We start from the raw sequence: 23,767 nt of genomic DNA, 5'->3' as shown, positions 1-23,767 counted from the left end.
TGAAAAAACGACGAGATTAAAAAAAACAAGTTTCCGGGAAACATTTTCAGACGAAAACCTTCGAGAAACTTCGCTTCACTTATGAGATCAAAAAGGCGAAAGAGGCCTCCTAAAGCCAAAGATTTGCAGCACGCGTCTGCGATTGGCCGTTACATCGACCCCTGAGGGTTGGGAAGGATAAGTGCATTTTCCCATGCAAATATGGAGAACACACACACACACACACATGCAGTTGTTCGTGGAGCAATCAGGTGTGAAACTGTATATATTAGAAGGTCCGGGGCTTCCTGCAGATGCAGCAGCAGAACAGGCACGACGGTGCAACAACAGGGCAGCGTCCCTCCGCTGTGCCAAGATGGCCTTCCCTCTCACACACACTGCATGCTCAACAACAGCAATGTCCGCCGTTATTACCGCTGTAAACATCAAACCTACATCCTGCCAGCCACGGATACATCCCGCCCCCATTATCCTCTCCTGTGACGGAGACAATGGTGCTCGGGGGGGTGGGGGGGGCGCGGAATCCAGCATCCTATTTTCTGGCAGCCTATTACGAGGGACCGTTTGGAGCTTGATGATGAATAAATCATTTCAATACGGCTTTGGTGGAGGGGGCAATTAGACGCTGCAGCTTGAGGCGAATCAAATCCGAGGCTCGCTCTCCTCCGCTGGCATCCGTGGGTTCGGGCGGAGGGCTGCGGGTGGAGACGAGACTCCAAACATTAGTGGCCTCGGCCTTCCTGCAGCCACAGCGCTCTTCTTCCCCCCCGCTGCCATGTTTGTTTACAGCAGCGTGTGCGTTATTGGAGCACCACTCACTGACGCTTCGCACAAACAAGACAGCACTGTTGTTTGCGCACACACACACACACACACACACACACACACTAGAAAAAGGTTTACTGGCCACATTCCTCGTCCATTTGTCGCCCATCTTCTGTCAACACATCTCGCCACAACCAGAGTGTAAAAAAAGAGATGAAATGAAATGACCGAAAGGAAAAGTGTGACGGGTCACACATTGATTTTGTGATTTTTTTCCACTCGAGAATCGAACCCTCCACAGAAGCAGACTCCCCCCCCCCCCCCCCGTCTCGGCACGGCACTCGGCGAGTGTCGCGGTGCTCGTGCCGGCTCAGTGCGAAGAAGGGAAGTGATGGGAATTAATAATCCCGGGGCATCATCAATAAATAAGGGAGCGAGTACTTTAAAGTTGTGGGGGGGGGGGGGGGGGGGGGGGGGCGAGGGGGGGGGGGGGGGGGGGCAGGTGATGGCCCGCGCACAACCCCCCCAGCTAACCCACCAAGAAGACACGAGACAAACACACCCCTGCGTCTGCTTGACCACTAAACAGTGGGAGGAGCCTATCGCAGGCGCCAACGGAGACGGTTTCAACGCTTCATATAAAGTGTGTGTTAGCGTGTCGTGTAGGTGGACTCTGTCTGGGTGTATTATCAGCGCAACAGACCCCCCCACGCACACACACTCATGCTGAATCCCTGAGCAGGGGAGTCTGCCTGCCCTGCACCAGGGCAGTGAATTATTTATCACCGGCCCTTTGCAGCGTGTCAGCGGCTCCGCAGGATGAAATGATATTTATGGAGCCCCCTGGGCAAGGGTGGGGAGGGCAGACGAGAGAGAGAGAGAGACAGTGCTGAGGGCGGGGACGGGGGAAGAAAGGGTGAAGGTACATTTGTGTGTGTGTGTGTACATTTAGTGCGTTGGGGGAGACGGATTGTGAAGGAGAAGAAGTGGGAAAGAAGAGAAAGCGGTCCAGATAACCGAGCGGCTGGATGGCAGCGTTTGGCACCATGAGGCCAGTCGGCCCACAGGAGCTACCGTGGATTATGGGATGCAGGTTATTGCTCGTCAGACAAGACACAACGATAGTTTTCATCAGACTACTGTATACTTTATTTTTTGTGCAAAAATGTATCTTAATAACACGTTTTCAGTTACGCTTTCGTCCCAATATTGTGACACAAATTTCAACCAAATCCCACTAAAATATAGTTGTGAATTTAACACGTAGGAATGTGACAGACACCCTGCGTTGGATCCAAACAACACCGAGGGGGGGGCTCAGCGAATGAGCCAAAAGGATCTGAACAGACCAGACTCAAACCCACGTGGCAACACAATACCGAATACCCCCCCCCCCTCCCACCCCCTCAAAACCGCAGACTGCACCACAAGCACAAACCTCCTCCTCCAGAGGAGCAGAGAGGAGGACGGAGAGCAGACGTACGATGCAAGACGAGGAGGAGGAAACTCACTCCGGAGCACGAAGGAAGGAAAAGTGGCAGCGGGGACGTCAATTAGTTGCCGCAAAAACAATAACGGCATCAGCACTTTTTCGGAAGTTTGAATTGCCCCAGAACGGGAGTTTGTACTCCTCCCCCCTCCCCCTCCCCCTCCTCCTCCTGCCTCCCTCCCCCGCCAAGAGCCAAGATCACTCTTTCCACAAGCCACACCAGTTGGGTTTCAAAATGGAGTTGGGTTACTCTGCGCCGCAGCGTGCAGAGGCAGAGATCATTGTGGTGAGAGAAGGGATGGGGGGGAGGCGGGTGAGGGGGGGGGGGGGGGGGGGGGCACCAGAGGTTCCCTTTGGAAAAGAAGCGAGCTGGTGAGTCTAGCAAACCCAACAAACTGAGACGCGTGAGGATCCCGGCTCCATTATCTCCCCCTGTCTCTCCGTGGCGCGAGCCTCCTTATCGCGTAACAACCCCCTTGGTTCCCTTACCTCCCCCCCCCCCCCCTTGTTCTCCCTCCACCGTGCCCCCGTCTGAAACCCTATCCGTCTCCCCCTCCCCACCCCCGTCTCACCCCTCACTATCTTGTGGAAGGTTGTGCTGCACGGACCGGAACATGCTGGCGAGATGAGGGGGGGGTCACGTGACGCTTTGGGGATTTACCTCAATCATTAGAATGTAAATGCATGTCAGGGCGGGAAAAAAATGGCATCTTTGTGTGTGCGTGCGTGCAAGAGAGAGTCAGTGCATAATGTGTGTGTGTGTGTGTGTGTGTCTTCCCCGTGTGAGGGTGCGGCGTCATGGCGCTGCGACTGCGGGGGGAGTAATGGGATTCAGTTAATGACAAAATTAATTGAGGGTCTGACGGCAGTGCGTGCTGATAGGGCCGCCGCCTCCCTCTCTGTGTGTGTGTGTGTGTGTGCATACATACGGTTTCAGTGTGTGTGTGTGTGTGTGTGTGCGGTCGGTCCACATTAGCCTGGCAAAGGAGAGGACGGCTCCTCGGCGATAATACTCGCCGCCGCCTTTGATAGCGCGGGAGGCAGCCAGGAGTGAAAGGGGGAGTAGAGCAAAGGGAGAGCGAGGCAGATAAATGAGAGGTGCAGCCGGGAGAGCGGGGGAGGGAGGGAGGGAGGGAGGGAGAGGGATTAGGAGAGTGGGACACAGTGTGTACATGCATGCCTGTGAGAGGCTGAGCGCTGATAGCCGCCTGTGGGACGAGTCGACGGGTGACAGACACGCTAGAATTCGCCGCCATGACGGGAGGGAATAGCGCATCCCTCAGCAGGGCCGTCTGGAATAACGACCAGCACCTCGTGCGTCGCTCACGGTAACCTGCCGGATGGCGGCGAGGAACCCGGGAGGCGAATGAGTGAATCCGACTCGAGTGCTCGTTGTGGAATCTGGAACGAAGAAAAAACACTGCTGCACAGCGTGTGTTCGATCGCCTCGTTCCTCCCAAACGGAAAGAGTCAAAGGCGCCGCTCGCGGGTGCAAAGCGAAACGGACGTGGAAAAGAGAGCGCGAGGATTTCACCAACGCAAGAGAACTGCTTAAGTTTCCCCGCAAACAATGAGACAAAGCAGCTTCCTAACGCGGTCGAACCATTTCATTGGTTCAATATCTACCAAAAAGTGATACTGGGCTGCGAGTGTGAAACAATAAGAGTGACCAGGGAGACGTCACGAAAGCCATCTGGCAGCAACCAGCGTACCTGTCAACCTGATTGTCCTCCATCCCGTCTGAATTAAAGCCCCCGCCAAAGCCATTAGTGACCACAATGAGAGCAGAAAAGGGCCTGAAATAAAGTTTCACTAGAAGCGCCAGCGAGCAGCGAGCGCCGCTTCACCTCCCAATTAATACAATTCTGTCCCGAGGGCCGTCGCAGCCCCTTCGCCCGCCACGTCTCACCAACGTGGCCGTTAAAGAGTGATGTCATCGCCCAAGGTAGACGCCGGACCAAAAAAAAAGGTGGCGAATTACCATGAAGGGAACGCCAAACAAAAAAAAAAAAAAAGAGAGCGGGCTTTGGAAGTCGTTTGTCCTTGAATAACAGGAGACGGACTTGCGTGCCGACGGATGCTTATGCAAATGAAAAACACACTATTCCCTCCCGCCCTCGGGGACCATAAATCACTTTCACATCAATCTTCCTCCCCCCCCCCCCCGGGTGTAACAACGTTAAATCTTTTCCCGTCACCATTTTTCCCCAACCATAACAACGCCCCCCCCCCCCCCCCCCCCGCCCCCGCCCGGCTCCCCCTTCTCTTCTTCTCTCCCGCCGCCGTGACATTCGCTCCGAGTCCGTTTTTCCTATTTTGGGCCAGCGGGACGGGGGGTCATTAATTACCACGGGGGCGAGCGCCTAATGCTCGTCTGCGACCGCTCTCCTGCTCCAGGACACCCCCCCCCCCCCCCCCTTCCCCCGCCCCCCGTCTCCATGGCGACCTGTGGCTGAGTGGCTAGGGGCCTTTTACTAGGAAGTGGATGAGGTATAATGATGGGAGGGCGGGCCTGACCCCTGTGCTTCCTGTGCCACTTCACTGGGCATAGTGCTTATTAATGGGCCATTTCTCCAGCACCACACAATGCCGCTGATTTACTAACAAGTTCAGGAGGGACTGAATGGACAGATCTTCGCCGGACCTTCCCGGGTTAAAGAAATAAGTGTGTTTTGGGGCCCTTTTGCTGTAAATTACCTCGCGGGAGTCCCTTAATAAGAGTGCCAGAGCCTCGGGTGGCGTCTCCAACGACGCCTCGCTGCCCATCAAAACGGGGGTCCTTTCCACGTCTCGCTTAGAGGGACGGAGATCGGGGTGGAAAAGGACACTGCGGCAGCATCGGTTGCTCATTTTGCCAGAGATCTTTTGTTCCTCAGAGACCACTCATCGCTGTGATTAAACATCACATGCACCGGCGCCACGTGACCACCGAGGGGAGGGACCTGTTGGCGGCTCGCACAACGTCAAGCTGATGCGGAGCAGCGGACAAACGTTCAGCATCGCGGCTTCATCCAGCATTTACCCGCCGGGGAGGAGGGACATCTCCTTATCTCATCGCTTAAAAACAAACAAAATGTGCTCAGCTGCCTCCAAAAAGAAAGGAAAAAAGGAAACGACGGGTCGGCCCCGTATCCCATGACAACGCCGGGGAGCATATGGCGCACAACGGATTCAATATGCATGTAAATGAAGCTCGAAATCACAATACAGCATCCGAGAGAGGGGGGGGGGGGGGGGGGGGGGGGGCAAAGAAAAGAAAACGCTCATGTAGCTTAAGTGGATTTTAGACTATTTTAATTTTCAGCCGTCTAAACAATTTAACATGCCTCTGAAGCCCCCCCTCCCCCGCCCTCCCCCCTCCGCCCCCCCCCGTTCAGCGAGCCAGCCGCAGAGGGAGAGTGTCCGCCGCCCGATAGCAGGCTGACATTCTCCAGAGTGACTTTAAGCTGCTTTGAGCTCAGCGAGGCCACTTGATGCAGGGAGATTAAAAAAAAAAAAAAACTCCCGTGTTTCTATGTACTCTCCTCTTCGGAGGGGTTTGTCATCCGTGTGCACAAGGTCAAAACATCTCCTCGCACCTCCCCGCGGCTTATCGACGCTCCGCCATCGCAACGGAGCTTTTCATGAGAGCCGGCTCTTCCCTCCGAACCGGGATGCGAGCGAGTCACCTGCTCAAACAACGCTGGCCTCAACGCCCCCCCCCCAATATTAATGAGCGATGTAGGGGATCAATGGGATGACAGGAAGACGGATGGCCTCGGGTGGGGAGGGGAGGCCGCTCCCTTGAGGGAAAACACAATTCCGATGCTCCCAGCATCCCTCTGCTTTGTGTTGACTCACTTCAGCGTCGGACACATCGGGGGCCACACGGAGGCTCGGCCCTCCACTCATTGGGCTGTAAACCTCATTAAAATAAGAAGAAGAAAAAAAAGGCCACCCGTTATTCAGTAGCGACGGTGAACTGCTCACGTGAGCTTTGATCGAACGGTCAGCAGAGGGCGAGACCCCCCGACTGAAGCGATGTCGCACGCGCTGTATTTGCGGGGACGCGATCCGTCATCAGCCTACGCGCGTGATCCGCGGCGGCGGCACAAATCAGACTACGCCCCCCCCCCCCCCCGGGCGTTCATGTTTTCCATAAACAGAATCTTAAAGCAGATTACGTTGCTCAGCGCTGGTGAGGTTTAGAAATCTGCTCCACAACGTTGTTCCTTCCTGATTTACTTTACTGCTCACACGTCCCTCCGCATAAAGAGAGGCTGATGGACGATCATCTTTTCTGCAGGAACACAAGTGGGCGCTTAGCAAATCAAATCGGATCAGTGGAGAGGACAAACAAAGTGCTCTGGAGTCTCAGAACGGGCACCGCCGTGTGCCGGTCACGCGCTGGGTTTTTCCCGTTTGAGTCGATTTTCTCGGCGTTGAGGCGAAGGGCTTTTTTTTCTACGTGATGAACTAAAGACGTGGAGAACTTTAAAGGAAGGCTTGAGCCCCGAGGTGCTCGCGTTTAGGAAGCATTGTCGCACGACGGATGCAACGCTGAAAGAGCGAAAGGGATGATCTTAATAAAAGCGCCGTGCAGGAGGAACGCCGGAACTCTGCTCCCTTGTGGATGTGCGTGAAGCATTTATTTGTCATCGTCTGGTTCCCAAAACTCAAGAATGCCGCGGCCCAATTTGAAATGTGAAAATCTTTGGCGGCCCACCCAAACCTTTAATCACAACTCTGATCAAAACTGAATGATTAAATGACCTGAAGAATTCAACCAGAATCAAACATCCGCGAGCAAAAGCGCCTTGAGCGCCGTGTACAACCAGTATGGATCAACCGATTAACCAATTGATCCATATATATATATATAAAGGCACTCGTTTTTTGAGGAAATTAAAGCCTTGTAAGTGCGCCCTGGAGTGCGGAAAATGCGGTATATTGACTTTAATACTACAAGAGGGCGCCGCGTTTGTTGATCAACGGCAGGCGGACAAGAGCAGCCGTTTCGAGCGTTATTGTTTTATTAATCTGTCCGTTTAAATTGTTTGTGCTTCATCAAGTAAATGTGTCACATAACTAATGTGCCGCATCATAAAATATTTTTATATCCATTTCAAACTTTTAAAAATTGAAAATTAAAAAAAACTTTTGATTTACTGTAAATGACCTCTCGCGGCCCACACTTAGTGGTTTGTGCGACCTGATCAACCCCCCCCACCCCCTCCCGTGGAAGCGTCCGTCTGGTGACGACTGTTTGGGCCGCCGGCGGGTGTGTGTCCACCGCCGCGATGATGTATGCACACCTGCCACGGCTCCCGGCTAGCGGGCTCGCAGCCGAAGTGGGTTGCAGGGGAGGGGGAAGTGGGGAAGGGGGGGGAGCGGTGGAGCGGTGTCCATTATTAATGACGGTTTGGTGTACGGAGAAAGAGATCTAATGTGGCCGCCGAGGATGTGGCGCGTGTGTAACCCGCGGCGACAGATGCTCTCTCCGGCTCCTCCCCGTTGTCTCCCAGCCTCACGCCACCTCGCTGCGGTGGCTTCTTTTGTCAAATACTGGAAGCGTCTTTACCAGCGGTTATCCGCGCACAACAGGTTGCACCAAAAGAGCCTCAGAAAAGGATCATTTCACTCGTTAGCTGATGATGTCGACGGAATACGATCGAATGGGATTTGAGCTTCGTTGTTAATCTTGCAGATAAAGCTTTGACTCCGGAGCGCGAGTAACTCTCCAGTTTATGATCGATCTTCGCACTCAACACCTCGGTGAGATACGGCGAGATACAGTTGCTGTGAGAAGAATAAGAAACACGTATTTCCACACCGAGTGTATTCAAGAAATCTAATTTCTCAAACAATGTTTCAGTGCGACGCGCTGGGAAACAACAAATGTCCTAAAGATGCTTCAAACGAGCGTCTGGGGCGTCCAGGTCCACCAAAACGAGACGCCCTTTGACCCGATACCCGCGGGGGAGGAGCCAGACAACGACGAATCTAATGCAATAACACACGTCGAGGTGTCGGGAGGGTGGGGTGGGGTGGTCGACAGGGAATGATGAAGCCGACATCAAACCGCGGGGGTTGAAAAATGGAAAAGCAGGGAGCGGCTGACCGGAGGAGGAGTCTGAGGGGGGAGAGCGGGGGAGGGAGGGGGGGGGGGGGGGGCAGTGGGGCTTATTGATTGTACTGCCTGTGTCCTCGTTGTGAGGAGGACCGCGACGTGTGAAGAGCGGAGGGCCGGGTTCGCCCCGCGGGCGCGAGTTAAAGCCTCGTGCCCCCCCTGAGAACGCGGCGAGGTGGCCTCCAGTGAACGGATATCTGACACACACACACACACACACACACACACACAACCAGTAACTACCACCAACACCCCATCCAACCCATCCCCCGCTCAAATAAACACAATGCATCCAGTGGGCTGATTGAAATTCAAAAGCGGGCCTTTGACGCCACAGGCTCAGACAGTGATGGCGAGGAGGAGAGGGGGGGGGGGACAGTTGTGGCTCACTGGGGCGCCATAAAAAACAGATGCTAAATCACTTAACGCCGCCTGTATGAGTCGCTGGTGGCTGGGGAGTCTGCAGGGACCCTGCTGGGGGAGCTAGGTGTGCAGCGCACATCGCTGGGGGGCTAAACGGGCCAACGAACAAAAAAAAAAAAAAGGGAGGACGGCGAGCGACCACCCCGCCTCTCGACGCGCAAGCGCCCAAAATCAATTCACAGGAGATGACGAGGTCGCCGCTGGTCTCATTTCCTTTTCACATGCTGGTAAATCCCAAGCAAAGTGGACATTTGTGGTGACACAGAGTCCTAAACGTCTATACACCAGTTATACTTCTTTATGTTTTTGGATCTGATTTTTTTCTTGTTGATTATTTATTGTTTAGAACAAAGTGGGAACCGGAGTCAAGGGTCATGCATGTAGCATCCGCGGCCAATAAAGCCTATTGTGATTCTGAGAGCGGTCAGCTCGCCCTGATTAATCTGGGGGAAATCCTCAACGCTAAACTGCTTAGGGGTTAAACCAAATATCAAATTACACTAAGCAGAAAATGTGGGCCGGATAACCACTGATCCCTTACCCAACAATTAAAGCAGAAACCGCCCTCGTTGGGTTCTTGGTGTCTAAGTGGCGCGCATTACCTTAAAGCTCAGCAGATGCTCATGGAAGAGAAAGATAATGGAGAGAAAATCTGCAAGATTGCGTCACTGAAAACCTGGATTTTGTTTTCTCCTCTCCTCTTCTAATCAGCAGCCGGATTGGAAGGAGTAACCTCAATCCCGACAACATTACCAATCTTCTCTGAACGCCAGGTCAGCTCAAATACGCTTAACGCGCTGCGCTCAAGGGCGAAACAGCTTTCGCTGGGGGGAGTGGGGGGGGGGCTTCTCAGGTGACAACTGACGCGCCGCTGTCTGGCCGAGGGCCGAAAAACGAGGACGGCGGCGAGGGGCGAGCGGAAGGGGACGAGGACTGCTGACGGATCGGCGAAGCGCCTCTACGACTACGGGGACCTGCTCCTCTGGGCCGCTGTTAGGATTCAGAAGGAGCCGCTCCACTTTCACACAAACTGGGTCAGTCAGGACGCGGCCCAAAACATGTTATATCACACCTCATTAGCAGATTGGGGTTTTGGGGGGGGGGGGGTGGGAGGTGGCGAGGGGCGACCACACCTGCAGTAATGTTACCTTTGAGTTATTTTCAAAGGTAACATTACAAAAAAATGGCAAAAGTCGGCTTTCATCACCCAACGCAGTTTGGTCAATTAGGAGCACAATGAGCATCCTGCGCGCTCCTGTGAGAGTACCGTTCATTTCCTGCCAGTATTGTTACAGGAGCTCGGCTCATTGGAAAGTGGGGAGGGGGTAGAGGGCAGACGTTATTTACTCAGCGGAGGGAGACACGAGTCCCTGGCTTCCTAGTGGCTTCCTGCATTTCACACAATCGTTTCCCCTCAGGAAAAGCTCGGCCATGCAGACTGCTGCGTGAACAAAAACACGCACGGGCTTTGAGCTTTAATTGAGAATCTTTGAAAAAGGCAGGAATCCTTTTTTGCCACCTTATGCCAACAGAGGAGCGGCCCGGTGGAATGTTCTAACGTGGGTCAACAGGGACTACCGGCCAGCCGGCCACGCTACATCGAGGTGGAGGACACCTCCACGCTGTTGCATTCACAGGTTTTGTGTGTATTTAAATCAACCCTGAGAGGAAGAACTAAAAAAAAAAATGACCGTCTGTTTATGAGATTATGAGTTAATTTTTGCTCAACAGCAAAAACTGGAAGTCATGTCCTCCTTGCGGTGCTAGAAGTAGAAATGTTGCATGCGCTAAACCAAGTCCATCTCATTATTAAATGCCCAGAAATAATATAGAGTCTTTTATAATCAGACTCTCAAACAAAAAAATGAGTCTTCCCCTTAAAAACAAGTCAACGTCCCACTAGATCAGACGAGACCCACGAGCGCAGGACGTTACGGGAGCAAAACAACTGGAATATTTGTGTTGAATATAATAATAATAATAATAAAAATAGGGAAAGAGGCCTTCGCATCTCCAGCACCTCCAGCGGTGTTTCTGGCGAGAAAGGGTTAACGCGGTTAACCTTCCACAGCGCGCACATGAACCACAGGTATGTGCGGGACTCGCGGGAGCGCAGCCCATAAAGTCCACACTCCACCTCCGTCTAGCACGCGAGGAATGTTCCCCGAGCGCTCCGCCGCCGTCGTGCCGAGGGAGGGGGGGGGGGGGCTATCCTCGCCTCTTCTTTGAAGTCCGTGTGGGTGGGGGAGAACGGGGGGGGGGGGGGGGGCAAACTGGGGGGAAAGGGGGGCGGCAATCGCGGGACGCCGCCCAGAGGCGAGCTTTTGCGGTGTCAGCCAATTCAGTCCTCATTAGAAATGAATTAACGACGTCGCCGCCGTCGCCAGGCATCCCACGCATCGGCGGGGAGCACTTGAACCCCTGAACCCCCCCCCCCCCCCCCCACCACCACCACCACACCACGGTCGCTGGGGGCCCCGAAAGGGGTGCGTGACACGGCCCTGGCCCAGAGACACTGCCCCGCCAGGCTGGGAATGCGGTGGCACCGTGGGGGGGGGGGGGGGTGGGGGGGGAATCGGGAGAGGGACAAAGGGAGGGGAAGATGGGCTCCACCGATTCAGGGCCCAGTGGCTTGGAGAGCTTCATTATTAAGCCCCCCCCCTTCCCCCTGTCAGTCGGTGACGAAAAGCCCCCCGCAGGGCCGGCAGTGGCTAATAAAACCACCACCCTTTATAACTGGAGAACACTTCTGGCATGTTGTGCAGAGCAGGAATGGAAGTGTGCGTCCCCGGCTTGGAAAAGGGAGGCGTTGGCGTCTTTCGGGGGCTGAACGCGGACCGGCGACGAGTGCCAGAAAAAGACTTGAATTAAGCTGCTTTCACACCTGCTTAATTAGATCATGTCGGGTGGATTTTCATTTAGACTTGCTACACCTCACTACAATATTACACGGCATATGGCATAAACAGACTGCAGGACATGTTGGAGAATCCTGCCATGTGTGTGAGTGTGTGTGTGTGTGTGTGTGTGTGTGTGCGTGAGTGTTCTTTGAGTGAGTTTGTTCAGCAGGTGTCCTGAAAGCTTGAATGACATGCTTATGCACTCAGGACTAATTTAGACCCTGCAGGTAAATGAAGTTTGAAAGCAGTAAGAGTGTTTTTGGCTTTTCCCAAACTGGTAATTTGGGCAAAAAATAAATAAGAGCTCGCTGTCCTTCTCGAGAGAAACGTGCATACATTCTCTCAATAACGCTGTTATTACATAGCTCAGCAGAATGTCACGTTTAATTTAGGGAAATAATACTTGTGCTGAATCTGGGATCATGCTGCACACGTGATCACTTACTGGCTGTTTGCGCTCATAGAGCTAATGTATGCGTTTACTTAATTATCTCCATCCACGCTATCTGATTATAGCAACCGTGCATCCACACCACCTGTCAACTCGCTCACGGTCTTTTCCTTCCCCCACTTGGCTCGATGGCTTCCTGACAACATTTTGACAACAACAATTATGATAATCAATTAAGCATTTAAGCCAATTTACCGAGCAAAAAGAAAGAAAAAAAAAAAGACAATGCAGAAGAAAAGAAAGCTGGAACTACCGGACGATTTGCTGCTTTTCTTTGCTTTCAAATAATAATAAATTGAATGTAACTTACGAATCTAGCGCTCTGGGTAATCCTAACGTTCCGGACCTAACGAGTAATCAACAATCAAATAATAATAATAATAATAATAATAATGGAAAAAGCAGTCAAAATAATTGTACTTTTTGCAAAAACTATTACAATTTTTTTTATTTTATTTTTTTTAAGTCCCTCTTAAAATCCGGCTTGGAAGAAAACCTCCAATTACTGTGTGTCCACACACGCACAACCACGCTCCTCCGTATCCATCACACGCACAAGGAGACATATTGGGAATGAATGAAGGGACAAGTGTAGCTGTAGTCATTAATGTTCATCTCCCTGTGTTCTTGACGGGACACCTCATTAAGAGTCTGTCGGCAGCAGCTGGCTCGCTATCTCAGCCCATTACTGCCCCCCACCATGCCAAAACCCCTGCCGTTGGCCCGGCCCAACCGCAACCCCCACCCCGCCACAAACACGTCCCTCCCGTCTCATATGACATCTGTGTCCCGAGGTCCTGTGAAGGAATGCTGCCTCCGCAGGTGCTCCCTGCCTGCCCCGCCATCCATCCTGCAGCCGTGCTGGTGGTGTGACGGAGCGACCTGTCACAGGCGGAGATGTAAAGGAGGGGAGGGGGCGGGTTTAAGGGACAGCGGTTAAGGAATCGGAGGGAATTCACACAGCTGCTTTCCGTCACTGGCTGTTGTGTACGCGCGAAGATGGATGGGGCATAAAAATATACACCCTCACCTCCAGGAACCTACGGCATGCCTTCCCCTGCTTATCCTCCTCACCAAGCCCCTCCTCTTCACCAAGCTCCTCCCCATCCTCACCAAGCTCCTCCTCACCAAGCTCCTCCTCCAGTTCTTCCTCCTCCTCATCAAGCCCCTCCTCCTCCTCAAGTTCCTCCTCCAGCTCCTCACCAAGCTCCTCCTCCTCCTCACCAAGCCCCTCCTCCTCATCACCAAGCTCCTCCTCAAGCTCCTCCTCCTCACCAAGCTCCTCCTTCTCCTCACCAAGCTCCTCCTCCTCCGCCGCCTCCAGATCAGAGGGAGGAAGGTCGCATCTGTATTTAGACACAGCTCAAGAGACTCTGTCGTCGTCCCAGATCCTGCTGCTCTCAGGTTCTTCGCCGGCTTCATCCAGCAGAGACAGAAACTCGGCTCGACTGTTTGCATCATTTTGTCGCAGTGCCAAAAGAAAAAAGTGACACGATTATCCTCCGCCGCCGCGTAGTCACCCCGAGAATGTCTTCAGCGGCGCAAATAAGAGAAACGCTACGAGGCGTGACGCCGCAATGTGACAATTGTGCAATCTTTGGCTGCACCGTGTTATCCTGTCAGCAGACTCGCAATCTGGGAAAGATTCACATCTCAGCCGACGTCTTTTGTCAGACTCCATAAAAATAAAAATAAAAAAAACGGCGTTTTGATGTTCCTCAAAAAGGCCAAAAACCACACTAGAAAAAGGAGTCTCATTTTATTACTACAGTCACTATCGTCCACACGGGGCCTCACGACCACCTCAAAGCAGAGCGTATTGAACGCCGTTGTACACCAAATGAAATTTCAAGGAGCAATTAGCGTGTTCTGTAGTCGTGTAATACTTATAGAAAAGTTCTTCCAAGTAAGTGCTACTGAGGGACCAAGGAAGCAGAAGAGACGGCCGATTCCATTACATCACGGCGATGTATTAAAAAGCCTCACAGCGGTAATTTGGGCCGCCTCTCCTGCCCTCCGTTAGTTTGAGATGAGCTCAGAGTGGAGGAGCTACTGGCTCCAATAACATGGTTCAGAAGTCGCTGCCGGTCGGTGGAGCCGGGGAGGGGGGGGGGCGGCTCACGGCGGCACAAAGGAGCCTCTATCGAACGGCAAACTCTTTTTTTTTTTTTTCTCAAAGAATCGTTTCAGCTCCGATTTAGCAGCCGGGGACACCAGCTAGAAACCTGCAGATGAGGGGGGGTTGGGGGGGTGGGGGGGGGTCACAGTGGCCGCAGGTGAGATCCACATGAAACCCCGGGGAGGTGGGCCGCAGGGGCTCCGAGAGGAAGCGGGACCCCCCCTCCCCCCCCCGTTGGTGCGACGGGGGGAGCCTCAAGCGGCCTCCACTCCAAACTGTTTAGACTTTTTAGACTCAACAATCCAGAACGAGCGCCGGGACAGAGCCGTGGAAAAGTACTGAGCGGGACGAAAAAAAGCAAAAAACGCGACACCTTCTTTTCTGGCCGAGGCCCCCGACGCACAGTTGAGTGGTTTCAATGGATTTCCACGACGAAAATTGGACAAAACACAAAAATACAGAAACTCGAGACTGGATCGTTTTGGCACCAGTACATTTTCTATTCAAACGGGTTCCACAATTACAAATCATGTCATTGAATCTGCCGCCTGGCAGGTAAATATTGTCCACTGAAAAACCATCAGGTTTTAATGCGAATCTTGTAAGTTCTTTTCCTGTGTTTCTGGGACAAGCAAACAAGCACCGAGCTGCTGTGGCGTTAAGAGTTACACTTTTGTCTTTAACAACATAAAGGCCTCCACAATGATGGCGAGGCAGTCAACGCACGACACCCACCCTCAACACGTGTGTGAAATCGCATTAATGCCGAATTACATGACGCCGGGTTTGCTAGGTAGCTGCTAAAAAGAATCCCTCCCCAGTAGGACGAGGCCAGTAAACACCATCTTCCCCTAAATGCCGGAAAAGGATTTCAAGTCGGAAAATTCTCCGAACCGTGTTGATAAAACAGCTGTTCAAGCCCAGATGGGCGGCACACGCCTCCAGAAATACCCACTCAAACGCACACACACACACACACACCATCATGTCCAAGGGCGGCCAAGAGCCACAGGCCGGGCACAAGATGGTGGCAGCCAGCTCAATTGAGCCGGGCTCACAATCCCCCCTCTGTGACAGACTCACACGCACGCACACACACACACCTCCCTTCAGCACATGAAAAGTTCCTTTGACTGAACGAAGGCTGAGAGGCTCCGTGTGTTCGTAGGTGACTGATACTTTGTGAGCGAGTGGAAGATCTCGTACGGGTGAACTCCAACAATACGACGAGTCAAACGTTCCAGGTTTAAGGCGACGACACAAGTTCATTCGCCCCTTTGAATTAGTTCCCATCATTCACACCAGGACGTCTGGGGCCGTGGTAGAAGAGGTCGAAGGTTCCATGAGAACAAGCCCACAGGGATACCAAGGATCCACTGGGTGTGATAGACCATTTGCATGAACCCAAACCGTGTTCTCGGTAGTGAGCATTGTCCTTGAGGCGCAGGCTACTCGAGAAGGAGACTTCCCCGTGTTGAATCCCCACAGCCTGGACGTCCTCCCGGAAGACTTGAGAGCTGCAGGATGTTCGACCAAATGAAGGTTATTAATCAGTCAGCTGCCAAGAACGAACGCAGCCACCTCACAGTCAGATATTCATCTCTCAGAAGAGACACTGAATTATTGGGTTTGCAAAAATCAAAAAAGGGAACGATCTGAAAATGTGCTGTCAACTAGCTCTATTGGGTCTTTTTGTTTACACTCATAATATGAAAAGCTACACGTTTGTCTTCCTAAAGTGCTGCTGCTTCCTGTTTTGAGTCATTACACTTTAAGTGTTGAATGATTTCTGCATTCGTGCTTCCGTCTCTGAAGTCTCTAAACAACCGTGTGAAGATTACAGTTGTTTGTCATTCTTACAGGTTTATGGAACCGGTACGAGATGCCATTGGGAGATAACGCCTCGGGAGGAAATGTCTTTGTCAATACGGAAACATCTCATATCGTTTTTTTAAAACCATCCACAAAAGCACGCTCTGCGCCGGCGTAGGAATATAAAAAAGGTTCGACTGTGAGGATTTCAACCACGACAACAACAATTCAAACTTTAATGAAAAAGATCAAACACAAAAACCCAGCCCTGTACTTCGAGTGGTTAGCATTCACTGAAAGATCAACGAGACCTTGATTTTAAAATGAAAAAATACTCTGATATCTGCATAACGGAGCCTTGCACTCATCGGTCTGCGCTCAACCCGAAAAGCACTGCCACTGCGCCGCGACACGAGCCGAGTAGCGACGGTTTGTGGGACAACGTGCAGCAGTCCCTGTCCTGCCGTCCCTGCAGAAGCCCCGAGCGCTTCAAGGTTTCGCCCCGAAGCCGGGCCGGGAGGTGCTGCTTGCAGCGCTCTGCTTAAATCGAACATCAATACCCTGCCTGCCGTCCGCTGCAGCTATAAAAAAAAAAAGGGGGACGTGCACGGAGACGCGGTGGCTTGGCTGCTGCAGTTTGGGCTGGATGCGGTAAAAGGCCAGACAATGCCACGCTTGTCCTTAAAGCATCACCAGTCAGTGATGCAAAACCTACATATTACAGCGTCGGACTGATGCTGGCTACTCGCGTGACCTCCGCCTGAAAAAAAAAAAAAAACATGGCGCTAGTGTTCGGCGAGGCCACCGGCCGCAACAGGAAACGACGAACGGCTTCACGCCCCAAAATCAGACGCTTTTCAATGATTTTAAAAAAAAGACGTCCAAGGCAACAGCTTTCCGCTGCGCTCGCGGAACACAACTTTGCGTAACTGGACGCTCACTGGCATGCAGACATTATTTCAGCGTCTTCTTTGTATGCGTCGCTGGCGCTGCTGCTCATTTGCGTCGGCTCCATGGAAACGGAGAGGACTCGGCTCTCTCTCTCTCGGCGGCCATTAAGCCCGAGCATCATTCAGTCACGGCGGAACAGGGCAGCCTGCACAGCACTAACGTCAACTGCAAATTTGAAAAAGAAAAAGCACGTGTGGACATGAAGGGAGAACCATATTGTTCCAGTCACGTCCCTCCCAAGTCTCCGAGCACTCGTCACAAGGGGCAGCATGGTCGGCTTCACAGCAGTACCTTTTTTTTCCTTTTTCAAACTCCCCAAAATTGATATATTCTTTTTGGCTTTTCTTTTTTTTTCCTTTTGACATGAAAAAGACCAGCAGACACAAAGAAGACGCATTGCAGCCGGATCGGAAAGGTGCGGCATCTGGCACCGTTTCGCTCACAGCGGGAACACCTCGGAGCCCGAAAGAAGTTGGGACTTCTGTAAAAAAGAGGAGCACGCTTGATGTGAGAGGATTTCTTTGTGGGACGACCAATCGTAACACCGGATAGGCCGGCTTTTAAAGTCGAGAGGCGGGCGGTGGTTCCGGACAACACTCGCACCGCATTCAATCAAAAGGGGGGGGGGTTCTTCTTGCATCGAGGGAGCGGGCGGGCTTCCCCCAGGAAAAAATGATTTACAGAAAGCGTACGTTTATCTTTCTTCAAACAGGCCTTTCTTCCACGCGCAGCGCAGACAAAATGTCCCGGTAGAATTGATGGACTTGGTGGACCATGCGGGAGCTGCTGCTATGAAGGTGAAACGCAAACACAGAGAAACGTTGATGGAAAATTCGCAGTATTCATGTTTTCCCTTCACATCGCGACGCAAAAGGTAAACGGATTCCTCGTGCAGCCAACTGGATTTCTGGATTTCTTTACCGATGGCTCACAAAATAAAATTGAAAATACAAATAACTAAATGTGGTTGAAACTTCATACAGCCCTAAAAAAAAAAAAAAAAAGGTCTATCAAGGCAACGAAATGCGTTCCAGAAACAGCAGCTGGTATCGTTGGAGAGACATCAGCAGCAGACTTCAATGGTGTTTCTTTGCACCGCAGCGCTGATTGAGGCAATTTCATCTTAGATGGAAGGCAGCAGGAGCCGTGGACGCGTCCCACGACCACTCGGCTCCTCTCGACTCCAAAGCGGCCTTTCCATACGCCGGCGCGAGGAACAGCGATGAACCGCCGCGCAGAACAGCCATCAACAAACACACGGGAGGAAGACGCCGGATCCAATTCGAGGTGGTAAAAGAGGTGGTGGTGGTTCAATCTGGGGCGCCGGCATCGCACCTCCGGGGCAAACAGCTGGCGCGCGAGAGTTTGCTGTTATTACCATCAGGGAGCAAACGCATGTGAGCTGCGATACGTAAATCCTGCAGATACATGATCCAGTAGCGCCTGAGTCACAGGTTTAGCCGTCTGCACCTCGATTAGCTTCTAGCTTCCGTTACGCGCTCTCCTCCTGTGGATGTCTACACCGATTTGTTAGCACAACAAAAGGGGACAATATCGCAGCATCATAGCAGGAACGTTGGTAGGACACATTGATCCTTAAAGGGTTGGAACAGAAGATGGAATAGCAGGGGAGCACCAACGGGAATTAGCGTGTTAGGAAGCCTGAAGGACTCATCTGAGCAACCGGTGGTTCCTGCAGTAACGCGGAAGAACGAACGCAGAATATTGACTTGGTACCACAGTATTTCTCAGACGGCATCTTCAGTCGGCACAGGAGCAAATCGACTACCGTTCTAATAAATCGCCGCCATCTTAACCTCCGCCAATGGAGATGTTATTTCTCCGGTTGTCCCGAAGCGCCTCCAACGGGAGGACACAAACCGAGTCCCGCGGGCGGGCGGGCGGAGGCCATTAGGACTTTACGAGCGATCGGTGCCCATAAATAAATGATCAGCATCAACGGCATTCTCCATATGGCAGAGACAACAGGTGACGCCCCCTCCTCCCCCACTCAACTCATCGGCACACGATGTGGACACGTGGAAAAGATTCTATTTTGAGCTGTAACAAGGAATGCGTGTGGAGGGTTGGAGGAGACACCTCTCAGGGGTTCTTTGCATAGAAAACACACTGTGTGACGGAGGTGATAACGGAAAAGGTTTTTCAGATGCAGGATGAATGAGATCTAAGATTTAATCCTTCCCTTCTCCTCCCCCTTCACACACGCTGGGATTCAGAACCAACAGGGCTTTGCAGACGCAACAACCCAAAAGAGTGGTAATGATGTTCCAGGCAGCAGAGTCCACAGGGAAGAAAACGGCCTTCAATCACCGTTGTTCGTGAAGAAGTCTGTATCTGAGGTGGTGTGTGAGGGAAAAAAAAGAAACCCTGCCGAGAGGGTCAACAAATATTTACACATTTCACTGGTTATCTGCATTGTCCGCTGAGACAAATCAGCGATTCCCTCCCAGCAGGATTACAGAGATAAGACGGAGCCTAAACGGATTTTACACTCCAGCAGCGTCTTATCTGCCAAAGACAAACTTTGACCTTTTTTAAAAAAAAAAAGAAAAACACTTTTACAGGTCATAATAGTAAAAGTCATTTGGGTCTCTGAGGGTTGCAGCCATGCCAACTTTGAGAAAGATAAGTTGTGGCCACAGCCAGGACCGCAAAGAAATGTGCTTTGAATAAACTGATATTTTCAGAGAAGGGGACCCCACAATTAGTAATTGGAGACTCTCTCTGCGTGTGGGTCCCAGTCCGATTCTCTGGAATCAATCAAAGCTCCCAAAGGAACTCCCTGGTCCCCTTAATCTCCTGGTTTTATTACTTTCCAGACAGTCAGGGCTGTTTCACCCTACCCCCATCCTTCCCTTTTGTACCGATATCCAGCAAAGCCAAAGGAGGGGCGTTCTTTTTTTTTTTTTTTTTTTCTGCTTCTCTATCTCCCCTCCACCACTGCAGAGCGCTTTTCATGCAGGAGAGGCTCTTTCATCAGGAGAACAGCCAGCCCGGGCCTGTCACTCCAAGGCCCGACATTCTGTGCGCATTCATTCCGTTTCAAAATAAACTGCTTCATTATTTATTTATTCCCCCCCCCCCCCCCCCCACACAACTGTTTTGCTTATGAGCAGAATGACTGTGGGAGGGGGACATGTTGCACTAGAGTCAGTTACACTTACAAATGTTTTCCAGAGGACATGCTGCTGCGTTTGACAGCTTAGACGGGATAAAGATGTGACTTGATGGTGCTGGTTTGGGATTTGGAGCATTCCCATAGAATGATGCAGACATTTTACATGCACATGGATTTTTTTTTTCTTTCCACCAAATATCAGGGAAACAACCAGCAGCTGGGTTAAAAAACAATGACCAAAACGCGTGCATGTGCAGGACTGATGATTATTGGCCCACATTCAGCACCGAGGGACACAAGTTGAGAGATGCTCACAAGTCATCCACAGCAAACGTGTCTTGTTTCGTCCATTTTTATTTGTGCATCTCCAGAAGCCAAAAAGGCACATTTGCGAAAACACCTTCACGCCGTATGTCTCCGAATCACCCGAAAGACAAACAGAGACGCCTACGAGCGGCTCTGTCTCAATGAGCCTCGGTGAGGACAAAAGGAAGGACGGGGTTTGGGGGGGGGGGGGGGGGGGGCGTGTTGCTTTAAACGGAGCCGATCCAGGAGCGTCCTGGGGAGCGGAGACTCCTGAAGTTGGTGAAATGGTGGAAGAGGAGCCGAACGCAGCGCAGAGAGCCGCGTTCGGCTCAGACTTCCACGGCGACGCGGTGCAGTTGGGCTTTTTTTTTGTTTTTACATTTTTGATTTCCCCCAACTCGGGATACGATGTCAGTGAGAATGCGGCTTTCACAAAACAAAACATAAGCATAACATAACAAAAGCAGCGGATGAGGAGAAGAAGGAGGAGGAGGAGGAGGAGGAGGTGTTTACCTTTGTCGACATGCTTCGCCGCGGTGGTCTCCGTGCGGAGGAAGGTGAGACAGAGGAGAGAGAGGAGCGACAGAGCTCCCCGCTCGGCCATCACTTTTCACCAATTAATCTTTGCAGGCGTCAGGAACCCCGCAGTAGCTTTAACAAAAAAAAAAAAAAAATTAAAAAAAATTCCTTAAAATCCTGCAAGAAAAAAAAAAAAAAGTTCAAAGTCCTAAAATGTGCAGAAACATCCGCAGTCTGGTTCTTTTAAAACTGTCCGGAGGAAACATGAATAGCTGGGAAGCGAGAGAGAGAGAGACTGTTTGCTCAACTTGGTCGAGGCAGAGGTCGGAGAAGGGAAAAACACACACACGCGCGCACGCACGCACGCACTCACACACACACACACGCGCGCAGAAATCAATCCATTGCCACGGGAGGCGCAGCACAAGGACGAAAAAGAGCTGCGGGCGACTGAGCGCCGACGTGCGCGATATAAAAGCGCCCAGTCGGAGCGAGAAACCGGGGAGCGGAAAACAAAATATCTGGGGAGGGGGGTTACAGGAGGAGGAGGGGGGGGATCCGATCCGACCAGAAGCAGGAATCTGCGCCGCGGACAGCTCTCTGCTCACCGGCGCCGGGACGTAAGAGAGCAGCGTGTTGAAGGGCTGGATCTCCGGCGGCTCCCCGGAAAACAGGGCGCGGAGCGGGGCGGAAGCTCGGATCCCGCTCCGGTCCGCCGGCGCCGAGGCTGCGACTAAAACACGGGCCGGGATTCGATCCGAGGGGAAGGCGCCTCGTTTCAGCGCCGCAGGTGCGCGGAAAACTGCGCAAATCCAACTTTAATTTCTTTTTTTCTTTTTTTACTGCGTTGATAGATGGTGAAGTTGATAGTAACTTGGGGTCCAATGTACCTGCTGTATTTGCAGAAGTGCCCAATAAAGGCCCAACTACACTACGTGTAATTTGGGTAAATGTAAATCAATTGGGCAGTTTGGGACCCAGTGAGAACTCTGGGTTTTACTTTCAGATTCATCTCAGATTAACTCACTTTGCTTTTGCTCTATCCTGTATCTCTACAGCTGATCCGTGCAAATAAGAATGTGGATAAAATGAGGTGGATTTACCCTCCACCCAAATTGAGCCACAGTCTACACGGGGACACCGACTGAGAGCCTGATGAAAAGCAATAAAACATGATCTTAATTCATGCCACAAGAGTTCAACGGCAGTGAACCACAGTCTCTTAAAATCCTGTGATTCATAGCACATCCTGACCTTACCCATGGCAGATGACCTCTTAAGTAGTTCATACACTGCCCAAATAATTAGAAAATAAGTTCCCGTCAAGCATGCAGTTCGCTGAAGCCCAAAGGCACGCAGAGGTCAACATCTGTATCTTGAATCCAGAAGATGATGTCACATCGTGGCTGGAAATCAGAAGGTAGGATTAAGTCCCTTAAGTTTGAGATCAAGTTTCTTAAATTAATCCTGTGTGTGTGTGACTATAGGACAGCGGAAGATGGAGGAGCAGAGGTCGTAAACATCCTCGTGTGTTGTGGTACAGGATTAAAAGACCCATCGTCCAAGGTGAAAAAGACATTTGCGTCGCTCCCCTTTCAGAGGAGAGCTCTTCGTTTGTCGGAAGGCTTTCTTTAAACAACCCCTTGCTTGTAGCTAAATGGAGCGTCATTACGACGGCGAAGAAAACAAGGGCCCGTATTCTCCTCCAGCTTGTGACGAGGCTTTGGGGAGAAGGGAAGGGGAAGGCTGGCTTGTTAGGAAACACTGCGTGCCCCAATAAAACACTCAGACCCACGGAACAGCTCCCCCCACTGGTTTAAGTAATCCACGACGTATTAATCATGAACATTTCCCCCCCCGGTTCCTGCAGACTCGGATTCCTTGTTATCGGCCCTGAACACATCTCAAGGAAACTCTAGGACACTTAGCGCAGTTAAGAAGGACTGTGGAGAAGAAGGCATGCGTAGAAATACTGCCGTGCTCCCTAGTGGGCAGTAGGGGGCAGACGGGCGAATTGCACGTGAGAGGAAAGACACATCGATTCAAAGGGTTTAAGCAAATGAGTGTTGATGCGAGTGAGATTCTCTGGGATCCATAAGTTGGACAATGAGCAAGAATGTCCATGTGTGACGTATTATATGATGTGGTGTCATAACCGGTTTAGTTTGTCTTCACTGATGACCAATGACTAACCTATGACGAGCTAAAAAATCAGTTTTATATTTTCTCCTTTTTTTTTAAAAGTCATCATGAAAACCTTTTAAAAAACATTTGCATTGTGTAGCAAAGCTTTTATGGTATCTAATGTAAAGACTATCCTAAACATGTTGCACCTCTCTTTCAGAAAATAGCTTTTCTATGCAACGATTGTGATTAAAAAAGCAAATAAGCTTTTCTACATTCCCTGTTTCAAACGTTGACAATTGTGTTACATTGTGAGATTGCACTGGATAAATCACACAATTCTCTCCACAGTAGAGCTGCGTTAATGCATGACACCATGAGATAATGGTACACATAGAACATACAGTACTATCTGACAGATGATCGTGGTTTTGGCTTGTGGCTCGGTTTACATGACCCTGCATTAGAATGTAATGGCCAACATTTGTTCCCCTACAAGACAAATCCTCAGTCCGCTGAAACAAAGCCAGAACATTGCACGGAACCCCTCTGCTCGTTATAATGAAGCAGTATATTCCACCGCAGACCTGCCTGTTGAAGTCAGATCACATCCACAGGGCCAATTATATCATGTACATGCACACAGCTGGGCTGGAGCTC

The 23,767-nt window shown here is 51.4% G+C and overlaps 1 protein-coding gene across 39 annotated transcripts in view; it reads right to left on the bottom strand.

The window, feature by feature from the left end:
• Positions 1 to 21,985, bottom strand: part of neo1a (neogenin 1a) — a 110,898-nt gene extending 88,913 nt beyond the window's left edge. For 33 of the 39 annotated variants that reach the window (XM_078085710.1, XM_040201015.2, XM_078085715.1 and 30 more), the window contains exon 1: positions 20,978 to 21,979. In XM_078085710.1, the coding sequence (XP_077941836.1) occupies positions 20,978 to 21,068 (91 nt within the window). In that variant the 5' untranslated portion in view covers positions 21,069 to 21,979. Of the gene's footprint in view, positions 1 to 20,977 lie in introns of all 39 variants that reach the window. The other 6 variants (XM_078085694.1, XM_078085704.1, XM_078085703.1 and 3 more) reach the window with 2 other exon arrangements.
• Between the last annotated feature and the right edge of the window lie 1,782 nt (positions 21,986 to 23,767).

Source organism: Gasterosteus aculeatus, chromosome 12 (assembly GCF_964276395.1).
Source record: "Gasterosteus aculeatus chromosome 12, fGasAcu3.hap1.1, whole genome shotgun sequence".
NCBI lineage: Eukaryota > Metazoa > Chordata > Actinopteri > Perciformes > Gasterosteidae > Gasterosteus > Gasterosteus aculeatus.
The sequence above is the reverse complement of the archived record's forward strand: the minus strand, read 5'-3'. Positions and strand labels throughout refer to the sequence as shown.